Source organism: Amphiura filiformis, chromosome 3 (assembly GCF_039555335.1).
Source record: "Amphiura filiformis chromosome 3, Afil_fr2py, whole genome shotgun sequence".
Classification (NCBI taxonomy): Eukaryota; Metazoa; Echinodermata; class Ophiuroidea; order Amphilepidida; family Amphiuridae; genus Amphiura; species Amphiura filiformis.
Window position 1 is genome coordinate 69,279,127 of NC_092630.1, and position 22,136 is coordinate 69,301,262.

Genomic DNA, 22,136 nt, shown 5'->3' on the forward strand with positions numbered 1-22,136 from the left:
ACACATAACTGTTGTTTGTATAATAATAACACTTTGAAATAATTGCTTGTTCTCAGTTGTGGTAGCTCCTGCTGGTGATTGTACACCAGACACCAGCCTAATGTCATCTTGTAGCACAACGCCACCATCACCTGACAACTCTCAACTATTTAACTTCAAATTTGACACCTGCTCAACACCTGTCATAGAGAGTGTTACGCCAAACTGGGGTGACTCCAACACACAGATAGAGATCCGTGGCGTAGGGTTTGGAGACAATATTGGTCAAAATGAAGTCAAAGTAGGAGACCATACATGTCAACCAACCAGTGCAAGCTCTACTCTCATTATATGTAACATTCTCACAGAAAGTACACCTGTGGTAGGGTTTACACAGTTTGTTTCCTTGATTGTTGCAAACCGTGGTCTTGCCATTTATAATGGCACAGATGCAGCTAGTTATACTTTTACACTTCTGCCTATGATTACATCATTGTCGCCTATTGAGGGGTCAGTGGAAGGTGGAACACAAATAACCATATCAGGAGATGGGTTTTCAACTGATGGGTCAATTGTTAGGATAGCTGGGTCAATATGTGTCATCACATCTGTCACTTACACCCAAATCATTTGTACAACATCAAAAGCAGTAGCATCAGGAACTTATTCAGTATCACTAAACATTAATGGTGCAACAGGAACATGCCCCAATGATTGTGACTTTAATTTCAGTGCAGCCATGACGTCAACCATAAGTGATGTGAATCCAAAGGTAGTATCAGGTGCCACTACTGGAATAACCATCTCTGGGTCAAGATTTACAAACATCATCGGTGATGTGACAGTCACTATTGGTGGAGTAGATTGTGTAGTCAGTGCTGCATCTGATGCAGAGATTGTTTGTAGTGTCGGTTATGTACCTGTTGGCAGCGCTATGATGACTGTTAATATTTCACCCATTGGAGTGGCCTCTTTCACTGATAGCAGCCACAAGAACATCCTGAGTTCTAATGATATATTCAGTGTTACACCAGGCATTGGTAGCAAAAAAGGAGGTCAAGGGGTCACTATCCTTGGTAACGGTTTTCACTCAGATTCTACATTGGTGACAATAGCTGATAAACCATGCAAAATAATAAGTATTACGATATCGGAGGTGAAGTGCATCACACCAGCAAAGGGCACTTCGGGACAATTCCCACTTAAGGTGACATCAGGTATTCACAGCTATGTGGAAAAGGTGTATAATTACTCATATCTTTATACTCCAAGAGTTGACTCTGTAACCCCAGCCTATGGTAAAAGTGGAGACTCTGTCACAATTGAGGGTGCCAGGTTAGTCACTTAATTTGATCTCTTCTTTTAACTTAGTCCAGAACAGTAGATTGATTTAGTAAAATCTTATGACTTAGCAGAAAATTTTGATGTCTGATGTGGTGCCTCAAAAAATGTGAGGAATTTAAATATTTTTAGCAATACAATAACATTTTGTTTGAAATTCATTGTCTTAAAAGAAGTCATCTGTATACTGTTAGTTTATTTAATTTGTGAACACAGTTGTATGGCTTCTTACATCATGCCAAGGTTGCATGTACACTTGTGGTCAATTACAGATTGGTATTGCAAAACTTTCAGTGCCATTTGAGTTTCAATTACTCGCCTGTCCTCATGGGCACATGAGTCACAGGACTTCTTGTGTGCAAAGGTTGCACACAGCAGCCTTTCCAGTAGCCAACCAGGTGCTTCTTACAAATTAGAGCAAAAAACTAAAGGACTCTTTCCATAACATATACCAACTTCATGATAAGTTGCTGCAGTTGGTAGATAATTGCTGCATAACATCAGAACTTGTTTAAAATGTTGCCATCAAAGACAGATTGTTGTACAGTAGCTATTCGCTGTAGAAGTGACGTAATTAACCAGATTAACTACAATATTCATGCGGTACCTATGCATTGAACCATAGATGTCAAAGAAATGCTGATCACTCGCACATGTAAGATTATTATCATTGAAAAGAGCAGTATTGTATTCAATCTATGTTTGTTGACGTACACAGGTGATATCTGCAATCTGTAGTGCAGGGCGATCTAATCAAAAATTGTATTCCTCTATTGCTATGGTAGTTAAACCGATTATTATGTAACTTCTATGGCGAATAGCCCCTCTTTGTTGCCAGATTAAACATGAAAAAAATACTTGCATCATTTTGTCTCATAATTGATAAAACATCACCCATTGTTTTTCTAATGTTTAATATTAATGCTAGGTTCAATGCAGCCATGTCAGAGATTACTGTCACTATTGATGGAGTGGAGTGTGCTGTGAGTAGCTCAACTTTGAGTAGTATAGTATGTGCTGTTGGGGTGCACTCTGCAGGAACATATCTTGTTGATGTGCATGTGAAAGGAATGGGATATGCCTCATCTGCTGTTCAATTTGAATATGAACTGAGCATCACAAATACAATGCCAAGTACAGGTAATAATCTGGGTTATGTGTGGGGGTTCAGGTGGATCAAGGACAAACATGTGACAAGTGTCCATGTTTCCTATATGATGTTACTTGATGAAATATAGCATGAAAACGCATGATACACATTGTCTGCAGTTGGGGTGTAGGGCAAGACCACACTCAACGGTATAAAATATTATAAATTAAATAAACGTCAAGTGTGAATAGCTATATGAATACTCTAAAGCGGTATGACTTTTTTCATTTGCCAGTATGTGTTGATGTGCATGCACATACCATTTTGTTACTCCTGTTACCAGGCTTGTTGTCAATCCGACATATGCGCATTATTTGCATGTGTACACACATATGATGTCATGTGGAAATGGTGTTATTTGGAGAAAATCACATGATACTTACAAAATAAAATATATATATCGATAAAATGAGCTTTGCACAATAACTCCGCCTCTTCTCCCTCCATCAATTCACTTTTGCAGACACATGCCATTCACAGATGTGTTTACATACTTTAAATTTAGGAAAAATTGTACAGTTGTTTATTTTTTATTTTACTTTTTTCACTGACATATATAGGAAGCTTTGGAGGAGGACGTACTCTGAGAATTGATGGTATCGGATTTGGTGATGCAGCAACTACCACAGTGTATGTTTGTGACAACATTTGTCCTATACTAAGTATCACAGCTACATCTATTGAGTGTGATGTACCTGCTAATTCAGGTGGGTAATTTATGTCTCTTGATTTTTATTTTGAGGACCATAATATATATATTGTAAGATGGCTCTGATTGATTTTTCAACAAATGTTAATGATTTTGTTTCAATGAGAAAGATATTTGGTAAATTTCTTTCTTAAGACATTTTCTGTAGCTCAAAATACAAAATCCAGTAAATTGCTGTCAAAACCAAAATGCTCTGAATCTACATAAAACAGCCAGTTGCGTGGTCTTCATTAGACGGCATGATATTCACTTTTAGAGGTAATTACTGCACATCAGTTTCTTTGATGGTATTGTGAAAATTTATACATTTTGCGTTTTGGAATAGGGTAATTATCCTGAGGAGATGCAGCCACAAAGAAAATTCTCAGGCCCAAGCAAAATTGTTTTGTTTTTTACATGAAAAATAACCGATGCAAAGTCATTAACTTCATCCATAACCGTCACTTTTTTGTTATTATTCCATCTATACCATATTTAAACTTGCAAACAAATGAAACTAATCTTTCATTTTATGTACAAAATCAAGTAGTTGCTTACTTCCAGGCTAGCAACCAATTCCAAAGTGCTGATATATAAATGTGATGTACAAGTACATACGTAAAACATTTGTTCGCATATACAACCACCTGATCAACACCACTCCACTGGTTGCCAGAGTCAAGATTCATCAACTCAAATTTCTCGGCCATATACTGTGTCTTGAAGATGGCGAGCCTGTGAAAGAATATGCGCTTTATATTCCACCACATGGGAATAGGAAACTGGGATGGCCGTGCACACTGTACTTACAGTATGTCCAGCACCTCCTGGGAGATACTGAAGGGATGCTGCAGCCAAACAAAATTGTTTCGCTTGCCCAAGATCGCATTAGTTGGAGAAAGCTTGTAGTCGCCTGCTCCGCAGCCGACTGATGATGATGATGATGATACTAGCATAGTGCATTGTTGCATGACACACAGGTCATAATAAGTTATCAATAACCTTTATTGTACATGTGATTGGATTAAACATGAGATATTCACGAGGATTTCATTGATTCCTAAGTTGATATCACATGCCTGGATCACATGAAACATCACCTTATCATTTAAAATGGGATATTACATGATATATCCAATTGATGTATTTCACTATCATTCTTTGTTCCTCAGATACTGCTGATAGGCCTACTCTAGATTGTGACATTATGGTCAAGTTGGCCAGTCAAGCCCAGCAGGTTTCTTCAAGTGCATGGCAGTATCGTAGGGACATGACCCCTACGATTACATCTGTATTACCAAAACGAGGAGGAACAGGGGGTGGAACTACTCTCACAATTAAGGGAACAGATTTCAGGTATTATTTTTAGTGAGATTTGTGTGTGCATTTTTCTTGCAAGTTGCAAGTGTAATAATAAAATTCATATTTTTGTTTAATTTGTTTTTGTTGTTCTTGTATTATATTATTTGAATAGATCTTATACAACTTATCAGTTATATAAGTATTAAAGTGGGTAAAACTTTTGTTCACCTCAAATTTGATAGCGACATAGATGCGTATTTTACTGCTTGCAGTGTCAAATTGCACAACTTAATTGCACAAAGCAATTGCACAGCTTAATTGCACAGAGCATATACGTACAAGAACAGTTTGTCGGCACGCTTGTAGGACAACCACAAAAAAAGCACTGATGTCACTACCGAACTTGATATGAACCAAAGTATAGACTATGAGAATTCAGTCTCGACCATGTTTGTGTGTTCTTCATATATAGTGAACCTGCAGCAATGAGTCAAAGAGTATCATCTCGCAATATGCATGCTACGATTATTACCAAGAACATTTAGCATGTAAAAAGAACAGGCTGAATCACACAATCCTATGCGTCTTGGTTAGCGCATGAGGTGTTGATGTTTCACAGGTTTTCATGATATGATTCAATGAGTCAGTGGGAAATACTTTTTCTTGTTATGCTGCGTACACGCTTAAGTGGCAAGTAAGTGCTAAACTTCTCCACAACAATAATTTAGACCTTTAAGAATGACTCTCGGCTGAGGTTAAAAACTATAGGGAGGCTGAAGGGTGAGACTTGGCTTAGGATAAAAAACAATATAGGGAGGCCAAAGGCCGAGATGCCTTCAGCCTTGCATGCTCTGCCTTCCGCCTCGTTGCTTGGCTTCACCAAGCCCGCCCTACCCTCAATGTCCCCAACTCCGATAACTGAGGTCCTTCTCTGACTACAATTATTCGAGTGTTGAGAACCAGAAAGCTTTAACTCACATTTTGGTGATTTTGAGAATTTGGTACCAAAATAATCCTTGCCACTCACACAAGCACACTCCCTAGAAGCAGTTATCAGAAAACTCTTAACTCTCTAGCTAACTGGCTATAATAGGACATCAATAGTTGCTACCCACCAGAATGCTAATTGCATAACAGTTTTGGGCATTTGTAAGAAAAGATCACATACTAGCTTTTGCGGGAGCTATTGTGGTCCCATATAACTTGTTACATGTTGTATTTTGATTTCATCACAGTTTAACAGGAAACAAAGTATCTATCGCAGGAACAGTGTGTGAAGTACAAATGGAATCTACTACAGAGATTACATGTCTTACAGGAGAGCATTCTGAAACCATTAAAACTAAAGTCAGGGTGGAAGTTAGCAACAAGGGTATAGCCACTCAGGTAAAGTAAATAAATTTGGAATAATTAATTAAGAATTGAGATTTGTGTTATAAAAAACCCCAATTACAACAATAAGAGATGAGAGGATGGGTATTTCTGGAATCATTTTTATAAAATGTCTCACCAAGTACATCCCTGTGTGATCAAGCTAGTGTTACTAGAATCTCAAACAACCCAACTTGTGACACAGTGCTTTAACCAGTGGCGTAGCCAGTGGGGGGCCAGGGGGGCCGGTGCCCCCCTGCTCGTCATGGCTGTCGGCTCATGTAAGGCCGTCGGTAGACGGAAGGCGTTGGTGGAAAAAAAATTGGGTTAACAATAGACTATTTGTTACCCAGGGTGGCAGAAAAAAAGGGGAGAATTGTATAAAAATGATGAAAAATTGTGAATTATACATAAAAATTTTGTGTTTTTATGTTGGTATCGCCTATTATCCTTCTTTCTTTTTTTTTTATTGCTTTTCACTTTTTCAAACCATGCAAAAAAAAATTGCGTCAACAAATCACAACTTCCGTTGGCAAAAAATATTTCCATCGGTACATTTACAAGTTGTGCCCCCTCGGTTCCAAAATCCTGGCTATGCCACTGGCTTTAACCCCAATGTGTTTGTACACTCTAAGAATGACCTTTGATGTGTTGGACACAAAAACTCATGCTGTGCATTTTGAGGTTAAACTTGAAAGCTATAGAATTATGTGTTGCATGTATTAGAAATGAGACCATTTTGGCTTATGTGATGTGCTCTTATTGTTGTTTTTCAGGATTATGCTGACTATTATTATGTAGACCGGTGGTCATCACAGTATACATGGGGTGGTAAAGACCCACCTGTGAAAGGAGACTTTGTCATCATCAAGGCAGGACAGACGGTCCTCCTGGACCAGGACACACCTGTATTGAAGATGGTTCTTATTCAAGGTAAATTCACTTCATGAGCATCAAAAGAAAGCTGTGACATGTAATTAGTCAATCAGATTACTAGTCTGTTGTAATAATTGTGGGATGATTGAATTAGCCAATCAGGACCCAATTTCTGTGTTTAAGCTGTGTGCACAACAGGTATGCAAGTCCCCTTCTCTGCCAGCAAATGTAGTCAGCTAAGCAGGACATTTGTTTGATATATGTGACCCAATTTAGTCCCCTTAGGCTAATGTCGGCAAATACGAAACAGAGATATAGCCAGAAATAGGTTTGGGTTATAGTTAATCACAATTAGACTATGAACTTGTACAAATATTGTAACTTTGCAACCAAATCAGTTATAAACATGGGGTTTGGGCTGATAGAAAGGGAATCTTTGAAAGAAAAAACATGACTTTAGCCTGAGTCGACTGGATTGGGTCACATCAATGGTAGTATGGTGGTGTATGACGTTCAATGCATGCACATTTTGGCTCCTATCCAAAGTAACTCAAAGTACTGCAGCACTCAAAATTTGAAGTGATGGGTTCAGTAGGAACTCTGATTTGATAAATTGGACCACACACCTTTAGTATCTGTATTTTTGTAATGTAATTCTTAATATGATAGCATTGGGAAAAGTTATAGCAATCCATTAGTTCTCTTCTTTCTCCTTTTCAGGAGGATGTTTGATATTTGATGATGAGCAGGCAAGCATCACATTGAAGGCTGAGTACATACTTATTGTAGATGGCGGGTGCCTTCAAATAGGAACAGAAGAGGAACCATACTTGAATAAAGCTACTATCATGATGCATGGTCATGTCCTATCAAAAGAGCTACCGTTGTATGGAGCCAAAACCATAGCAGTCAGGAATGGAACCCTAGACCTACATGGTAGTTCTAAAACTTTTGTGATTTGTTTTTATTTCTTTTTTTTTGTAATTTTTTTTATTCATTGATAAACTTTGTGATCCACAGCCTCATCTCTCCACTTTCTTCTGAGCATATTAAAAGTGATCAGAAACCTGTGCCTAATAAGCCATACATAACCCAATCAGGCATAGTAAAACTAGTCTTTTTCCAGAAGATATCACATTTTTGTACAATTATAAGAAAAATATAGGCAAGACAATCATGAGTCGAATTAGTGAAAAAGATTCTTCCATCAGGTAATATAACATGACAATTTCTCTTAATTAATAATGAAATTTAGGAGGAATTCAAGTAGTAAGATTAATGATTCCTTTTAATGATCTATAATGTTTTCTAATCTATTGGTATAGCTTGCCTACTGGCTGCCATAATATTTAAGTTTTTTTTTGACTATTTTTACAATTTTCATCAAATTTTGCACCCCCAAAATTCACATCAGCAACCCCTGCAAAAATCCTGGCTATGCCACTGTTCTAATCAGATGTTTTCTATATTTCAAGGCAAGCCTGTCCCAGTGACATGGACTCATCTGGCACGAACCATCAAAGCTGGAGACATGAAGATGACACTGGAGCAAGCAGTCACATGGAATGTCAATGATAAGATTGTGATTGCATCTACTGGTGACAGGCATAGTCAAAGGGAAAATGAAGAGCTGACCATTACAGGTGAGTGAGGTACCATATGAATGTCATACGCAGGGGTGTGATTTTTCCGGATTTCCGGATTTTTGGGAAAAAAAAAGAAAAAAAAGTGGCCCTGGACCAAGAGCTAAATGCTTAACAGAGATGTCACATTTCCGGAATTTTCAGTTTTCAGATATGAGAAAATCTCCCAATTTTAAAATGAAAATTCCTTAGAACCCTGACTGGATGATTTATAGACACACTGTACTGTGCAAAAATGGTGATGAAATTTCTCATGTTTATGTGAATGATATGATACTGGAAGTATGTATTCACAGATAATAAATGTTTTTATACTATAAAGTGAAGTATTTTAACAGTTTCTCATTTTTGCATTTTACCCCATGAAATTGCTTCTCCAGTGGTGCTCAAGTGTGTAAAACCCCTCTGGCTTCGGGGGGCTTCGCCCCCTCGACCCCCACCGGGGCGTTGCCCCTGGACCCCACCAGGGGCCCTTAAGCGGGCCCCTGGACCCCCGGCCGCAACAGGCGAGAGCTCCGCTCAACGCTTCGCTCGCTCCGCTTCGCAATTTTATTGCCTTGGGTTTTTTTTTTAGCACCAATCACACCCCTGCATACGATATTGTGATTGCATCTACTGGTGACAGGCATAGTCAAAGGGAAAATGAAGAGCTGTCCCTACAGGTGAGTGAGGTACCATATGAATGTCATATGGTATTGTGATTGCATCTACTGGTGACAGGCATAGTCAAAGGGAAAATGAAGAGCTGACTATTACAGGTGAGTGAGGTACCATATGAATGTAATACGGTATTGTGATTTTAGCAATGTTACCATATTTCGGTCCAAAACATGGTGTTTTGGGGAACATACCTTAGGCTATTTTAGGGGCCTGGACCCGGTACCCATCTGGTCTAATCGTAAATCCGGCCCCAAGTTTGAAATAGCTCAATGGTAAATGACTTAATCGGCCAATTTTGTGTCGATACTGAAAATTTTCGGTTGGGGCATGCTACAAGAAACATGTCGGACACAGCCTCCTTGCCCACCTTTTTCGACTTTTCTTTTTGGGTTGACCATTTTATTGTTTTAGTCAATATACTGTTCCTATAGGTGCTTTTGTGCAATTAGCATTTCAAAAGATTTATATTTCTTTGTCTTCAAGAAGTCATTACAAATATATTGTCGAGTATATTGATAATAATCGTATGGCCCTACATATCGTAGGCATATGGATTCCCTCTTTCTCTTTCCCTTCTCTCCCCATCTTTCCCCATCAGCTTACTATTACAGGTGAGTGATGTACCACATGATGTCACATGACTGTCATGTGGATTTGTCTGAATGTCACATGGATATCACATGTCTTGTTTTTTGGTTTTCTTTTCAGTGAAGGATGTAGAATTATCTATTTTTCATCTGGCTAAACAAAATAACTTTAATCAGAATTATTCTATCATCTTTATTCAAGCAATTTAAACATACAAATTTAAACAAATTAAGAAACCAACAAACATCCAAGACAACTGGGGCCTTTACCAGTCCTGTATTCACTATTTATAAATAGCTATTTATATATCACCATGAGGTACATGGGCGCAGCCATTACACAACATCGTATCACCAAAGAGTATCTAGATAAGCATACACTCCATACAAATGAATAGGAAAACAAGATGTCGGTATACATGAATTTTCACAAAAATGATATGTGCCAAAAATCTGAAGATTGGGGGATCCTGTAACTTACATATGTTATGAGAAACTGATTTTGGAGAAAAGTTACCGAAAGCGTTTTAAAATTTACCAAGCGCCATTCATTTTATAATGGTTTTTATTCGGTAAAACACACCAAATTTTGAGCGACTAGTTGCTGAAGTCAACTGCCTTACCATTGAAAAGTACAGGAAGACCACCCACTGTGCTAGAGGTCAACTCTTTAGACATACTGGCGCCCAGCCATAATGGCAACCTCCATTTCTCTCTATCAAGAATTTATATATTGCTATTTATAAATAGTGAATACAGGACTGTTTACTGACCACCAGGCATGGCGTAAACGAAATACATATTACACATACACAAATTAACACAAAAAACACCTATTAAAGTAATTAAATTTATAATTCTGTATATCTACTTCAAGAATCAAGAGTATAGCACATTATGCCCATTATCACACTTGTTTTCTTTTATGTGTAATTACACAGCTGTGTCTGGTGATGGTATGACACTGGACTTCGAGCCTGCTGTTCAATATGACCACATCTCCATGATGCAGATTATTAATGGGGTTTCCTTGGAAACCAGGGCAGAAGTTGGTTTGCTGACCAGGAATGTGGTTGTCCGTGGATCAGTTCATTCTGAATGGACAGAGACAATAGAACTATGTGAAGCAGAGTTTGATACAGGTAACAACAAGATAATGTTATTTGTGCCTTGCATTCTCTAATATGCCCTGCTAGGGTGAAGCAAATAGACTGCATGCCTAATTCTGTATTAAAAACAAAATGAAACAGACAGTCTTGATGCAACAGATATTGCATAATTTTAAATTTGATGATTTCCATGAATAATTGTGAGATTTTCATATGCTTATATGTAAATTGTTAGTTTATTGCAAATATATCACTTCTGTAATAACAAAATCAGTACACCATCATCTATCAGATGCCTGATAAAATCCTATGCTATTGGACGCAATGTAGCAAAGTAAGTTACAAATTTCAGTGCAATTTGAAATTTTATTTCAGCAGAAAAGTTTGGCCAAGAATTTTTTAACTCTTCAGATGTTTTGTTCTACCCACTGTTCATACAGGTCAATTTTCAACACAAACCTGCTTCGAAGGTCGATATGGCAGGGAGATCTCTAGCGACCAGTTTGGGGTTCAGATCATGTTATTTGCAAAAGAAGCAGATAGTCATTTGTCAACAGGACGTATAGAATATGTTGAGGTCACTCATGCAGGTCAAGCATTCCGTTTGGGTCGTTATCCAATACATTTCCATCTGAATGGTAACGTGACCGGCAATTACGTGCGGGGCTGCTCTATTCACGACACCTTCAACAGAGCTGTTACCATTCATGGTGTACATAACCTTCTTATTGAACATAATGTGGCATACAACATCATGGGTCATGCTTATTTCTTGGAAGATGGCATAGAGACCAATAATATCATCCAGTACAATTTAGCCATATTTGTCCGCCCCAGCAGCAGTCTGCTTAATGTTGATGTCACCCCTGCAGCATTCTGGATCACTAATCCCGACAACATAGTCAGACATAATGCAGCTGCTGGCTGCTCTCATTTTGGTTTCTGGTACAATGCACCGAAAAATCCTGGAGGTCTGTCATTCAGAAATAAAGTATGTCCCCGAAATATTCCAGTACTTGAGTTTCGTAACAACTCGGCACATTCATTAGGTTGGTATGGATTGTGGATATTCCCTGAGTATTATCCAAAAGAAGGTGGTGGATGTAGCTCATCATCAACCTCTGCTCCTGCAGAGTTTCATAACCTTACTGCTTGGCATGTGGAGAGAGGTGCAGAGGCAGTTGAAGTTGGTGCTGTACGATTGATCAATTTCCTAATATCAGATGCAACTGCTGCTGGTTTGGAATACCAGACTTCATGGGATGCATGGGGTGGTCCATTAATTCAAAATTCTATCATTATTGGTCACAGTGACATTGCTGTGTCTGATAGCTCTTGTACAGAAGCAGGAGTTCAACTTCCCAAAAGCAGACATTTGACCATTGATGGTGTCAAATTCATGAACTTTGATCGGGATGGATGTGCTGCAGTCCGCGCTTGTTCCCACTGCAAAGTAGATCAGGGTGGTTTCCAAAGCAGATTCCAAAATATTGAGTATTACAATTCACCCAACAAAGCCCGATGGAAGTGGCAACATGAATGCTGGTTGGAAGATCTTGACGGTACCCTATTAGGGGAAAGCGCCAATTATAAATTGCTCCCATACAATCCTAACCTACCAGCAGATCACTGTAACTGGGGCAATTCACAATTTGGGTCCAGCAACTTGCCTGGAGCTGTTTGTGATGAAACCATGACATTCCATCGTTTGGCATTCAATAATCCTCTTCCAATATCGCTTAAATTCAAGCGTACTGTATTTGTCAATGACAATGGAGCAAGTTATATCAATTATCACAAGAAGAGGCTCACACATCCTGATGGATGGATGGTCACACTCATCGATGGAGATAACTACCGCTGGTTCTTTGAAGACCGTGATCATCTGACCAATATAAGCTATGATGCTAGATTTGAAGAGTTTAGTGATGGAGATTTTATCTTAATGAATCATAATTTAACTCAAAAACCTGATGTATTTGTTATTACTGGTGACCTAAGGAATGGCACCGTAGCAGTTCCAAGCTACGATGCTGATAATAATGGAGACTGGAGTTTTGACAACAGTACCAAAGTCTTCACATATCTCAGTAAGTATGCAGCCTATTTTTATTGTTGTTAGTTGGTAAATGTAAAAGAAGACAGCCTTACCTTGGTTCCTGGTGATTGTGATGGATAAATCAGTATATCCACCTGACAATCTGTGCTTGCTTGTGAACTCTTATGTAATGTACAGTATACAGTTTTGTTTTATTTCTTTGCCTGGGTTACTCATTCAGTGCATGTTTTCAGGTATCCTCTGTTCTTTCATAAAGCCCAGGATTTGTGCTGACATGTGACTTGCTCCCACAAAATGCAATACACAAGATACAGCCCATTAAAATGTGGCAAAATCAATACAAAATAAAGGAACTTTTGGAGGAAATATCATTTCTTTCTAGAGCATAATGCTGCTTATAATAATGTCAAAGGTCACACTTAGAAGACAGCATCAAAACAATAAATACCATCCAGTACAATTTAGCATATTTGTTCACCCCAGCAGTTGATGTATGCATACTGGATCACTAATCTCAACAACACCGTCAGATATAATGCAGCTGTTGGAGGCTCTCATTTTGGTTTCTAGTGGTACAATTCACAGATAAAGTATTGTCCCAGAAATATTGAAGGCACATTCATTTGGCTGCAGAGGAATGTGGATATGCCCTGTGCATTACACGCTACAACCTACTGAACTATCTGATGGAAATAAACCTTTGAGTCTAGCAGAATTTCAAAACCTCTCAGCTTGGGAAGTGGAATGGGTGAGCAGGAGTGGAAATGTGAGATTCTGCAACTTTCTTCATATGCGACAAAGATCAGGCAGAAGTGGAGATCCAGGCCATAAATAATACTCTGGGTGGACCTCTCTTGACAGATAGTACTATTTAATTGGTTGGAGTGAATTATCAGCAGCAAACAAAACTGATGAATGATCTGTTGTTACAGTAAAACTTTCCCAAAGTAATTACCTCACTGTCCAAAATGTGATAATTGCCAACTTTGACCAAGGTCATTGTGTAGCAATCCGAGCCTTCAGCCACTGCGAATTAGAGCAGGATGATTTCCACACTTTCCAGGCTATAAGACTCATCAACTCTCCTAACACAGCCAGATGGCAATGGGAACATGAACATTACTTAGCTTTACTTAGTGGACTTTGATCATTCCCTTATGATACTATAAATTATTGCTTACAGATCCAACTCTGCCCATGCAGTCAATAGTCCATAGCCAGCCTCACTTGCTAAATAAGGATGCCATAGTTACCAACAGCTATAGCAGAATCACTGTTTCTGATCATAAGATACAGAAAAGATAAAATATTATTATTATATCTCTCCCTCAGCAGTGGGTGGATTTTAAAATCTATAATTGTAATTAAAAGTGTATTTGTGATCATTTTTAACCATGTTTTAACATAAAATTTTGGTATTAAATTTGAACAGTTTCTGGTAAAGGTGAGAGTATTAAGCCTCGAGATTTCAACATTGCCCTAGATGTCTACCAGTACTACTCTGATAATTGCATCCAACCCCAGGTCCCACAGGTACCTACAGATGAACGACCAGAAACTTACATTTTGTGGTCTGACACTAATTCATGGCCAAATTCTGTGCCATCAGATGGAGCGGATGTTACGATCAAAGCTGGTGAGTCCTAGAAAACAAAAATTCCAGAAAAATACAGCACAGATTGTTTGGGATTTTTTTAAAAATCATATTTTATCAAATAAAACATAGCTCAATCCTGATTAGATGGAACTAACTGGTGCTAAAACAAAAACTCAATGTTTTACCCATTTTTGGAAATTGTGACTAAAAACATGCGTTTTTAGGGTGATTTTTTGTCAAACTCTAATATTAGTCGATGGCCAAATATTAAAATTTGATTTTTATTGCCAGTTCCAACTAAAGGATCAGCATTGGGTTAAGTTTCATTTGAGATCAGTGCTGTATTGTTCTGGAATCGGTAGTAGCTATAGATCCTTTCAGCTCTGATTGGAAATCTTTGGAAATGAGTTCAGAAAGATGTCAGTAAACAAAAATAAAATACCACAACCAATCACACACTGATGACACTGTGTTTTATGAGTGCATGGCATGGTGTTACAATTGTTCATACCAATTATGTGCAATGGGTCAATTCATGTCAGATAAGGAGCATGGGGTCAAACGCTATAGCCAAATTACTTTCATTTCCAATGCCAGAATTCGTTAATTCCCAGCCAACTTTCATATCTCGGAATTGGTCTCAAGTTGTATGTAAAGATCATTCTACAAATGCAAAAGCAAATTGTGGTATAAAAACTGTCCTGGCAGATGAGGTGTAGGACTTTCATAATGAAAGCTGTGAATGTAACGAACATGCTTAGAAGTAACATAATAAGCATAAAGGTTCACAGCCTCTTTCACTGTTAGCTTAGAAGGTTATGTTAAATATTAAATTAATGAAATACATTGTCATCTCTCTTTTGGATATGCCTCCACTCTAGCTTATAATTAAATTTGATTTTGCAGGTGTTTGGATGGTTGCAGACACAGACCTACCAAAAATGGGCAAGCTTTTTATCTATGGCACATTGGAACTGGACCCAACTCGTGACTTTGTCTTAGATGCTGTACAGATATTGATACAAGGAGGTCATTTTATCGCTGGCTGGAAAGATCAACCTTTCACACGAAATGGCAAGATTATTCTAAGAGGAAGACATTCAACCCCTGAAATTGTCCTTCCATCTGGACCTGTCCTAGGATCAAAGGCCTTGGGTAAGTCAACAATTCAGAATTTGAAAATGGTTGATAATGATATATAAGATTAGTAGTTATACTATGATCAGCTCTTAATAGGCGGGAATTATTTGGTTTTTGTTGGTGCGCAAGTCAATAAAGTTCCAACTTGCGCACGACGTAAATTCACAAAAGCATGTGTCATTCACGAAAAACACAAAGCGCAGTTCGCGTAGGTGCTGTGCCCAGTGGTGTATACGCCATTCTATATCAATCCACAATGTTATGAGTCCCGCCTATTACGAGCTGATCAGAGTATAACATGTATTCTTTTGTGCCATTTTGGAAAAAATGTATCTTCAGATTATTTTATCATGTGTCTGATACACTTTGATCCATATTGCATGTATGTAATGATATTTTCCACCTCTAACTACAGGTGTCTTTGGAGGGCTAGACCTGCACGGAATCAGTCGCACTGTTTACTGGACCCACCTGGCATCGACCATCTTTCCTGGTGATAACACCATAACAGTGGTAAAAGACACAGATTGGAAAGTTGGTGATGAGATTGTCATAGCGACTACCAGCTATGATCCCTGGCATACAGAGACGTTTGCTATAGCAGCAGTCAATGGGAGGACTTTTACTTTGAATGCAACTGTCCAGTATAAGCACTTGGGTAAGCTGTAGCATCCCTGGTAGCATCCCAAGAAAAGAAAACCTTACAAACATGGAGGGAGTACAAATTATCATTGTATTACAATTGGTCAATTTTAAATATTGACCAAGTGTGTAGCGCATTTTTATGCACAAATATGTGGGTAATTTGTCTCTTAAAATATTCAAATCTTGTTTGGGGGGAAATGGCTAAATTTGCATCATTGTAGTCGAAAACATGTACTGTGGAACTTTGGTTGTACAAATGTCACTAGAAAAAGTTTTGAAATTATAGTTTCCAGAAAATTTATCACATTAAAACTAAACAAATATTGGTTGTTCTTCATTTTGTACAGGTGCAACTTACACAGTATCACAAGGCAGCATCAACAGCTATTCTATGAGAGCAGAAGTAGGCCTCTTTACGAGGAATCTCAAGATTGAGGGCGCTTACTACAGTGACCTATTTGAGGAATCATTTGGGGCTCGTGTATTGGTTAGCACTTTCAGCCAGGATGGGTGTGAATATAAGGGTATTTATGTTGCATTCATTTCCATTTTGCTAGAGAGATATATATATAAGGTTTGATACTCAAATTCAGTGCTGGATTTTTACTGGATTTGTTTAAATAGTTTTAGTTGAGATGAGAGAGCTGGCATGATTTGAAAAAATATGTTAAGTGCATCATTTTCATAAACGGTCTTATATCTACTTCAGGTTATGCCCGGATCTCCAATGTTGAGTTCTATCACAGTGGTCAGGAAGGTCATATAGATTCTTACGACCCTCGCTACTCTCTGGCCTTTCTTAACACTGGTGAAGTTAATGAAGTCTATCCATCATTTGTGAGGGGATGCAGTTTTCACCATGGATTCAGCACTGCTATTGGCCTGTTTGGGGTAGATGGGATTACTCTTGAAGACAACGTCATTCATCATGTTGTAGGAGCAGGTAAGCTTTGTCATGGTTAACATTGGGGATTCAGTCCTGCTATTGGCTTGTATGAGGTACACGGGGTTACTCTGGAAGACAATGTCATTCATTATGTTTAGGAGCAGGTAAGCTTTGTCAGTGTATCAAAGTATCGAGGTTAAAGCATATACAATTATTGTTGTAAAATGTGTTTCCATATTCTTTCACCCCTTCTAGGTGTACGTGATGAGGGCAACAACAACAGAATGGTTCACAACTTGGTTGCACTCGTCATCTTCTCTGGGATGTACCAAGGCAGGTTTGAAGCAGAAAATCTTTTTTGGTGTGGAGGATTTGAGGTCCAAGTTGCCAGTAAACCGGTACTAATTGATAACTCCGTAGCAGGGTCTGAACGAATTGGGTTCAAGATCAAAGGAGAGCAATGTCTGCTGGGTGGTGATGTACCTGACCCTGACACTGCTTGGAGAGGCAATGTTGCACATGGAGCCCTCCATGGCATTCATATTTACCCTGAAAGCCAACCTGTGTGTTCTTTAATATCCAACTTTGTCTTGTACAGGAATTATGACTATGGGATTTATATTCAGGTGAGCATCTAGCTCTTAGTAATGTCTGTTGTGTATATTGTACATAGAATTTAAATAAGAGACTTCTAAAGCTAGCTATTCATGTGTAACACTCTCATCCATATTAGAGACATGGGTCACAAAATAAACTGAGCTGAAAAAGAAACTTATAATTTTTTACAACTTGTGAATCACAAGGTCATATCTTAAAATACTGTCAATCAAAATGAACCAAAATTACACACAGGATTACCTTAATACTCTACTCAAAACACATGTCAGTAACCAAGCAGTTGTCCAATTGACACAACAGCAAAAATGCACTGTCATGGGACAGCTTCCTGGACTTCCTTCACTTTCACAGCCCAACATTTGGCACCCAGGACAAAAAATCTGTCAGAATGCACACAAGATCCTTGCACGGATGATAAAACGGTGCTGCTTTCTGCTTTTCATACACTTTTTTCATGAAACAGGGCTGGGCTGTGAATGTGGTCCAGGAAGCTGTCCCATGTCAGTGCATTTTGCTGTTGTGTCAGTTGGATAACTGCTTGGTTACTGACATGTGTTAAGAGTAGAGTATTGAAGTAAATCTGTGTGTAATTTTGGTTCAATTTGATGGACAGGATTTCAAGATATGACCTTGTGAAAAATTACAAGTTTTTTTTTAGCTCATTTTAGTTTACCCAGCATTTTTGACAAGTGCATTCTTTCATGATATCTTAAAGAACATATAGTAAAAACATAATAAGCAATTAAAACTATGTATTTAATTTATTGAACATATAATATTGTCCGGGAATAATGTGGGAAGTGAACTCCAGACCATGAGAAGTGGTCTGGGGTTCAAGTCACTGTACATGCAGGTATGTCGTGAGTTTTTTCTTTGGTTTATCTGCCTACATGTCATTTTCCTTTGTAATTTCATGTTTAATTGTACAAGTGTGTGATGCATGGTTTTTCTGTTCTCTGTATATTGATATATTAAGAATTACAATTAAGCATCATTAATTTGATCGTAATGTTTGAATGTGTGTATGTTCCAGTGTATGATGTGTAAGCTTCTTCCCTTGTTTGTATTATTATGCCCTTTTTTTCTCCTCACTCTCTCATTCTCTCTGTATCTCTAGGTTGATTCAAGTGTGGTTATTTCTGATACAGTCCTTGTAGACAACCATGTTGGCATGTTGTCACTTATACATGGACCCAAAGCACTCAGCCACTTGACCTCGGATAAATCATTGCAAGTAAAGAACTCCCTCATTGTTGGCTTCAGTCCAGACTTTGAGTGTGGTGTTGATGATGATGTAAGTACTGTATTTTGCTTCATTAGTACCCATGCACTAACAGGAACTTACAGGGGCATTATATTTACCCTGTTATGATTTTCACCATGATCACCATACTGTAATTCAATAATATAAAGAAATAGGAAAATAAGGAATCCCATTGGGAAAGGGGTGTTTGACAATTTTGAAAATTAGGGTATTTGTATCCACTTGAATCCATAGTTAGCAGTTTCAGCTGATAACACCAAAAATTACAACAGGAGAAGAGCAATAATGTATTAATGATGACTACATACCAAAAGTTTGAGTTTGATAAAAAAAACATAAGAGAGATAGAGGCAGGGAAAGGCAGGGAAGCTGGTATGATATCATATAGTAATGATATTACACAGTGCATAATAGAGAAATAGATATTGCATTATTTATGTTCAATTATTCAATTAGGTGACACCTGCAATAGCTAGTCATCCAAAAAGTCACAGCAACAAGGTGAAATCCCCTGATGGTGGTCATGCTGGATTTGTCTTCAATACTTTCGCATCTGGTAGGAATGGTGCACCATTCAAACCATTTCATGGCGTTATGAATTATCCTGCATTGAGTGGATTTTCAGATATCGTCAGTAAGTATCATGTTATTTTTTTTTTTTTCTGGTAAGCTCCTTCAATATATATATATATAAATACTGATCTCCCAATCAATTGAAATAATGCTGATAAAAATCATTCCAGTTAGTGATACCAAAACGTAAAATTAAATTTTGGTTTAAAAGCATGCATTTGTAATCACTTTCAAATGTGGTCTTTGTATTACTTTACAGTCCAACCAGAGACAGCTTGAGACAGCCCAGTTGATAAGTTAAATGTTATAAAAATTGCGTATAATTTGTTTACATCCCACTTTAACGGGTGAAAATGTGAAAGTAACGACTCATAGTTTGCATAGTCCTAAGCAGCGTCTTAGTTCAAAGGTGATTGTAAGTGGGTGCAGGGGCAGTTTTTGGACGCTTCTTTCCTTTTTTTTGTCTTCTGCTTCTTTTCCGTTTTTCTCCTTTTCCTTTTTCTTTGCCTTCTTGATATTCTTTTTTATCACTCTTCCCCTCTTGCCCTAGTTAAATCAGTCTTTGTTTTGTTCTTCCTCCAGATGTAGTATTTAGCAATTTTGGCAACACATGTTCCAAGCGCAGCTTTATGTTCATGACAAATCCAGCCAGTGGTGATTTCATGCACCCTATTCACACCAAGGGAATCGGTTTAGATAATGTGGACCTTGAAAGTCTGTTCTTTTTTCACAGGCCTGATCTTGGGTAAGTATAAAAGATAATAAATTGAATGCTTGCAACAACCAACCCAGAGAATGATAAGCTGCTATGAATCAGGTGGTTTATTTTTTTTATCACTGAAAGTGTTCAATTCTTGACAAGAAAACATACTGACCAATCTTGATTCTATGTTATATGGATCATATTATAATTTTATTCTTTCTGGGACCTGCTGGGACCTCGATGTGACTATATCTTTTATTGGAGTTAGATCTAGCGATGAAGTAGCCAAAATTCTATTGCAAACCAACATATCGTCAGTTCTTAGTAGCATTTAAGAGCTGGGATCTCCTGATTATAATGAAACCTAATGAAATATAATTAAATTAGGGATATATCACATCATGAAGTGAAAACAAGAACATTATAAAACAAATTTGACCCAACCCCACGGAATGTCATTTACGTGTCATGCTTCTATTACCGGTGAGATTACCACCCTCACAAGTTCACCAAAATCATTTATGACTATATATCTTTTATTCAAACAAGTTGTAATTTTTTAATACATTAGCTTGGTCAACCCTGCTGATTGTGTTGATATGGATTGTGATGCCATGAAGAAAGCTCTGATCCGAGATCTTGACGGCAGTCTTCTAGGGTCTGTTGGCACAGTGGTACCTCAGTCACAGTTTGAATGGGATGGAGACCCTAGGCGTGGTCTGGGGGATTATAGAATACCTAAGACAATGTTGACGGCCCCAGATGGGAGTAGGATAAATGCTAAGGATAAATGCCCTAAGAAAGGTAAGATAGGTACATCATGAGATTCATTGGATGCTAATGGGCTATTCCAGTACATACACCCCCTATGCAAGACAAGATCTTAATCTTCCACACAGGGAGTGTAGATTTCATATGGACGCAACCATTCAGGGAACCTCATTTGAAATTCACAGTCCCTGTCATGATGTCTTCTAAAAGGGGTATATGAATTTATTTCAACTACCTGTATCACTATGTAGGTTGCTGTCATGATTGTGCATATATATACAAGTTGTCTGCTGAGTCTGTTCAAACAATACGTCATGCATATATTTATATTGACCTTTTGGTAAATCTCAGGCTTAGTTTTGTGAACATTGTTACTGCTCATTGCAAGTTTGCATGATGTCAAATGACGACATTTCAGGTCTAAGCGCAATGAATTATGGAACGTTCCAAAAAGGTCAATTGGGACAACACACTTGTATTGCAGGGAGTATTGGAGACTCAGATTAGGCTGAATCATTCATCGTCCACCAACAGAGCACACTTGATAAGGATGACTGAAAAACAATGCTTCCCACACCATTGTGACAGGATTGTCAGGTGAATGTTTTAAACATACATACGAGGGGCAGTCAGTATGTTTTAAGAGTTGACTCGTGACGTCATTTGTGGATCGTTTTCATGGCATTTCTCAATGATTACATAAACACTGTACCTTTGTCTTTCAAACAACACATGTAAAAATTCTATCACACCCATGATTACGTAACAGCATTAGTATAAAATCAATGGTCTAGAGTCACCTGGTGAAATTGAGGCGTTTTTGTTAAGGGAAATAAGAGGCTGAAATGAGGTATTGTTGTATTTTCTATATTTTCTCGGGAATTAAAGAATGGAGAATGCTGCCTTTTGGAACAGTAATAGAACACAAACTACCAGCTCATTAAACCATGTTTGTTAGGCTGTAAAGGTTTTAGTTTATTTAAAATGTGTGGTCAAATATGTCTTATTTTTGACAAAAACAAGGCTTTTCTTTCTTTAAAAATCTTGATATTGCCAAAAATAGCAAACATGGAAATTTAAATTTTTTTTTTTATTTCTGTTGACTAATCTCCAAACATTTAAACGGGAGTCTCCCTAGAAAATATTTGAATCCGTGATTAAAATATAACTGTTA

The 22,136-nt window shown here is 37.9% G+C and overlaps 1 protein-coding gene across 1 annotated transcript in view; it reads left to right on the top strand.

The window, feature by feature from the left end:
* The window catches only part of LOC140147461 (fibrocystin-L-like), a 64,555-nt gene that overhangs the window by 32,994 nt on the left and 9,425 nt on the right, over window positions 1–22,136 (top strand). Inside the window, exons 29-48 of the mRNA XM_072169239.1 lie at window positions 57–1,314; window positions 2,249–2,460; window positions 3,031–3,177; window positions 4,331–4,514; window positions 5,696–5,846; window positions 6,608–6,764; window positions 7,428–7,643; window positions 8,183–8,350; window positions 10,539–10,739; window positions 11,147–12,796; window positions 14,198–14,401; window positions 15,269–15,517; window positions 15,918–16,160; window positions 16,495–16,671; window positions 16,857–17,090; window positions 17,289–17,659; window positions 18,769–18,945; window positions 19,372–19,549; window positions 20,071–20,233; window positions 20,763–20,995. Coding sequence (XP_072025340.1) covers window positions 57–1,314; window positions 2,249–2,460; window positions 3,031–3,177; window positions 4,331–4,514; window positions 5,696–5,846; window positions 6,608–6,764; window positions 7,428–7,643; window positions 8,183–8,350; window positions 10,539–10,739; window positions 11,147–12,796; window positions 14,198–14,401; window positions 15,269–15,517; window positions 15,918–16,160; window positions 16,495–16,671; window positions 16,857–17,090; window positions 17,289–17,659; window positions 18,769–18,945; window positions 19,372–19,549; window positions 20,071–20,233; window positions 20,763–20,995 — 6,573 coding nt within the window. The remainder of the gene's footprint in view (window positions 1–56; window positions 1,315–2,248; window positions 2,461–3,030; window positions 3,178–4,330; window positions 4,515–5,695; window positions 5,847–6,607; window positions 6,765–7,427; window positions 7,644–8,182; window positions 8,351–10,538; window positions 10,740–11,146; window positions 12,797–14,197; window positions 14,402–15,268; window positions 15,518–15,917; window positions 16,161–16,494; window positions 16,672–16,856; window positions 17,091–17,288; window positions 17,660–18,768; window positions 18,946–19,371; window positions 19,550–20,070; window positions 20,234–20,762; window positions 20,996–22,136) is intronic.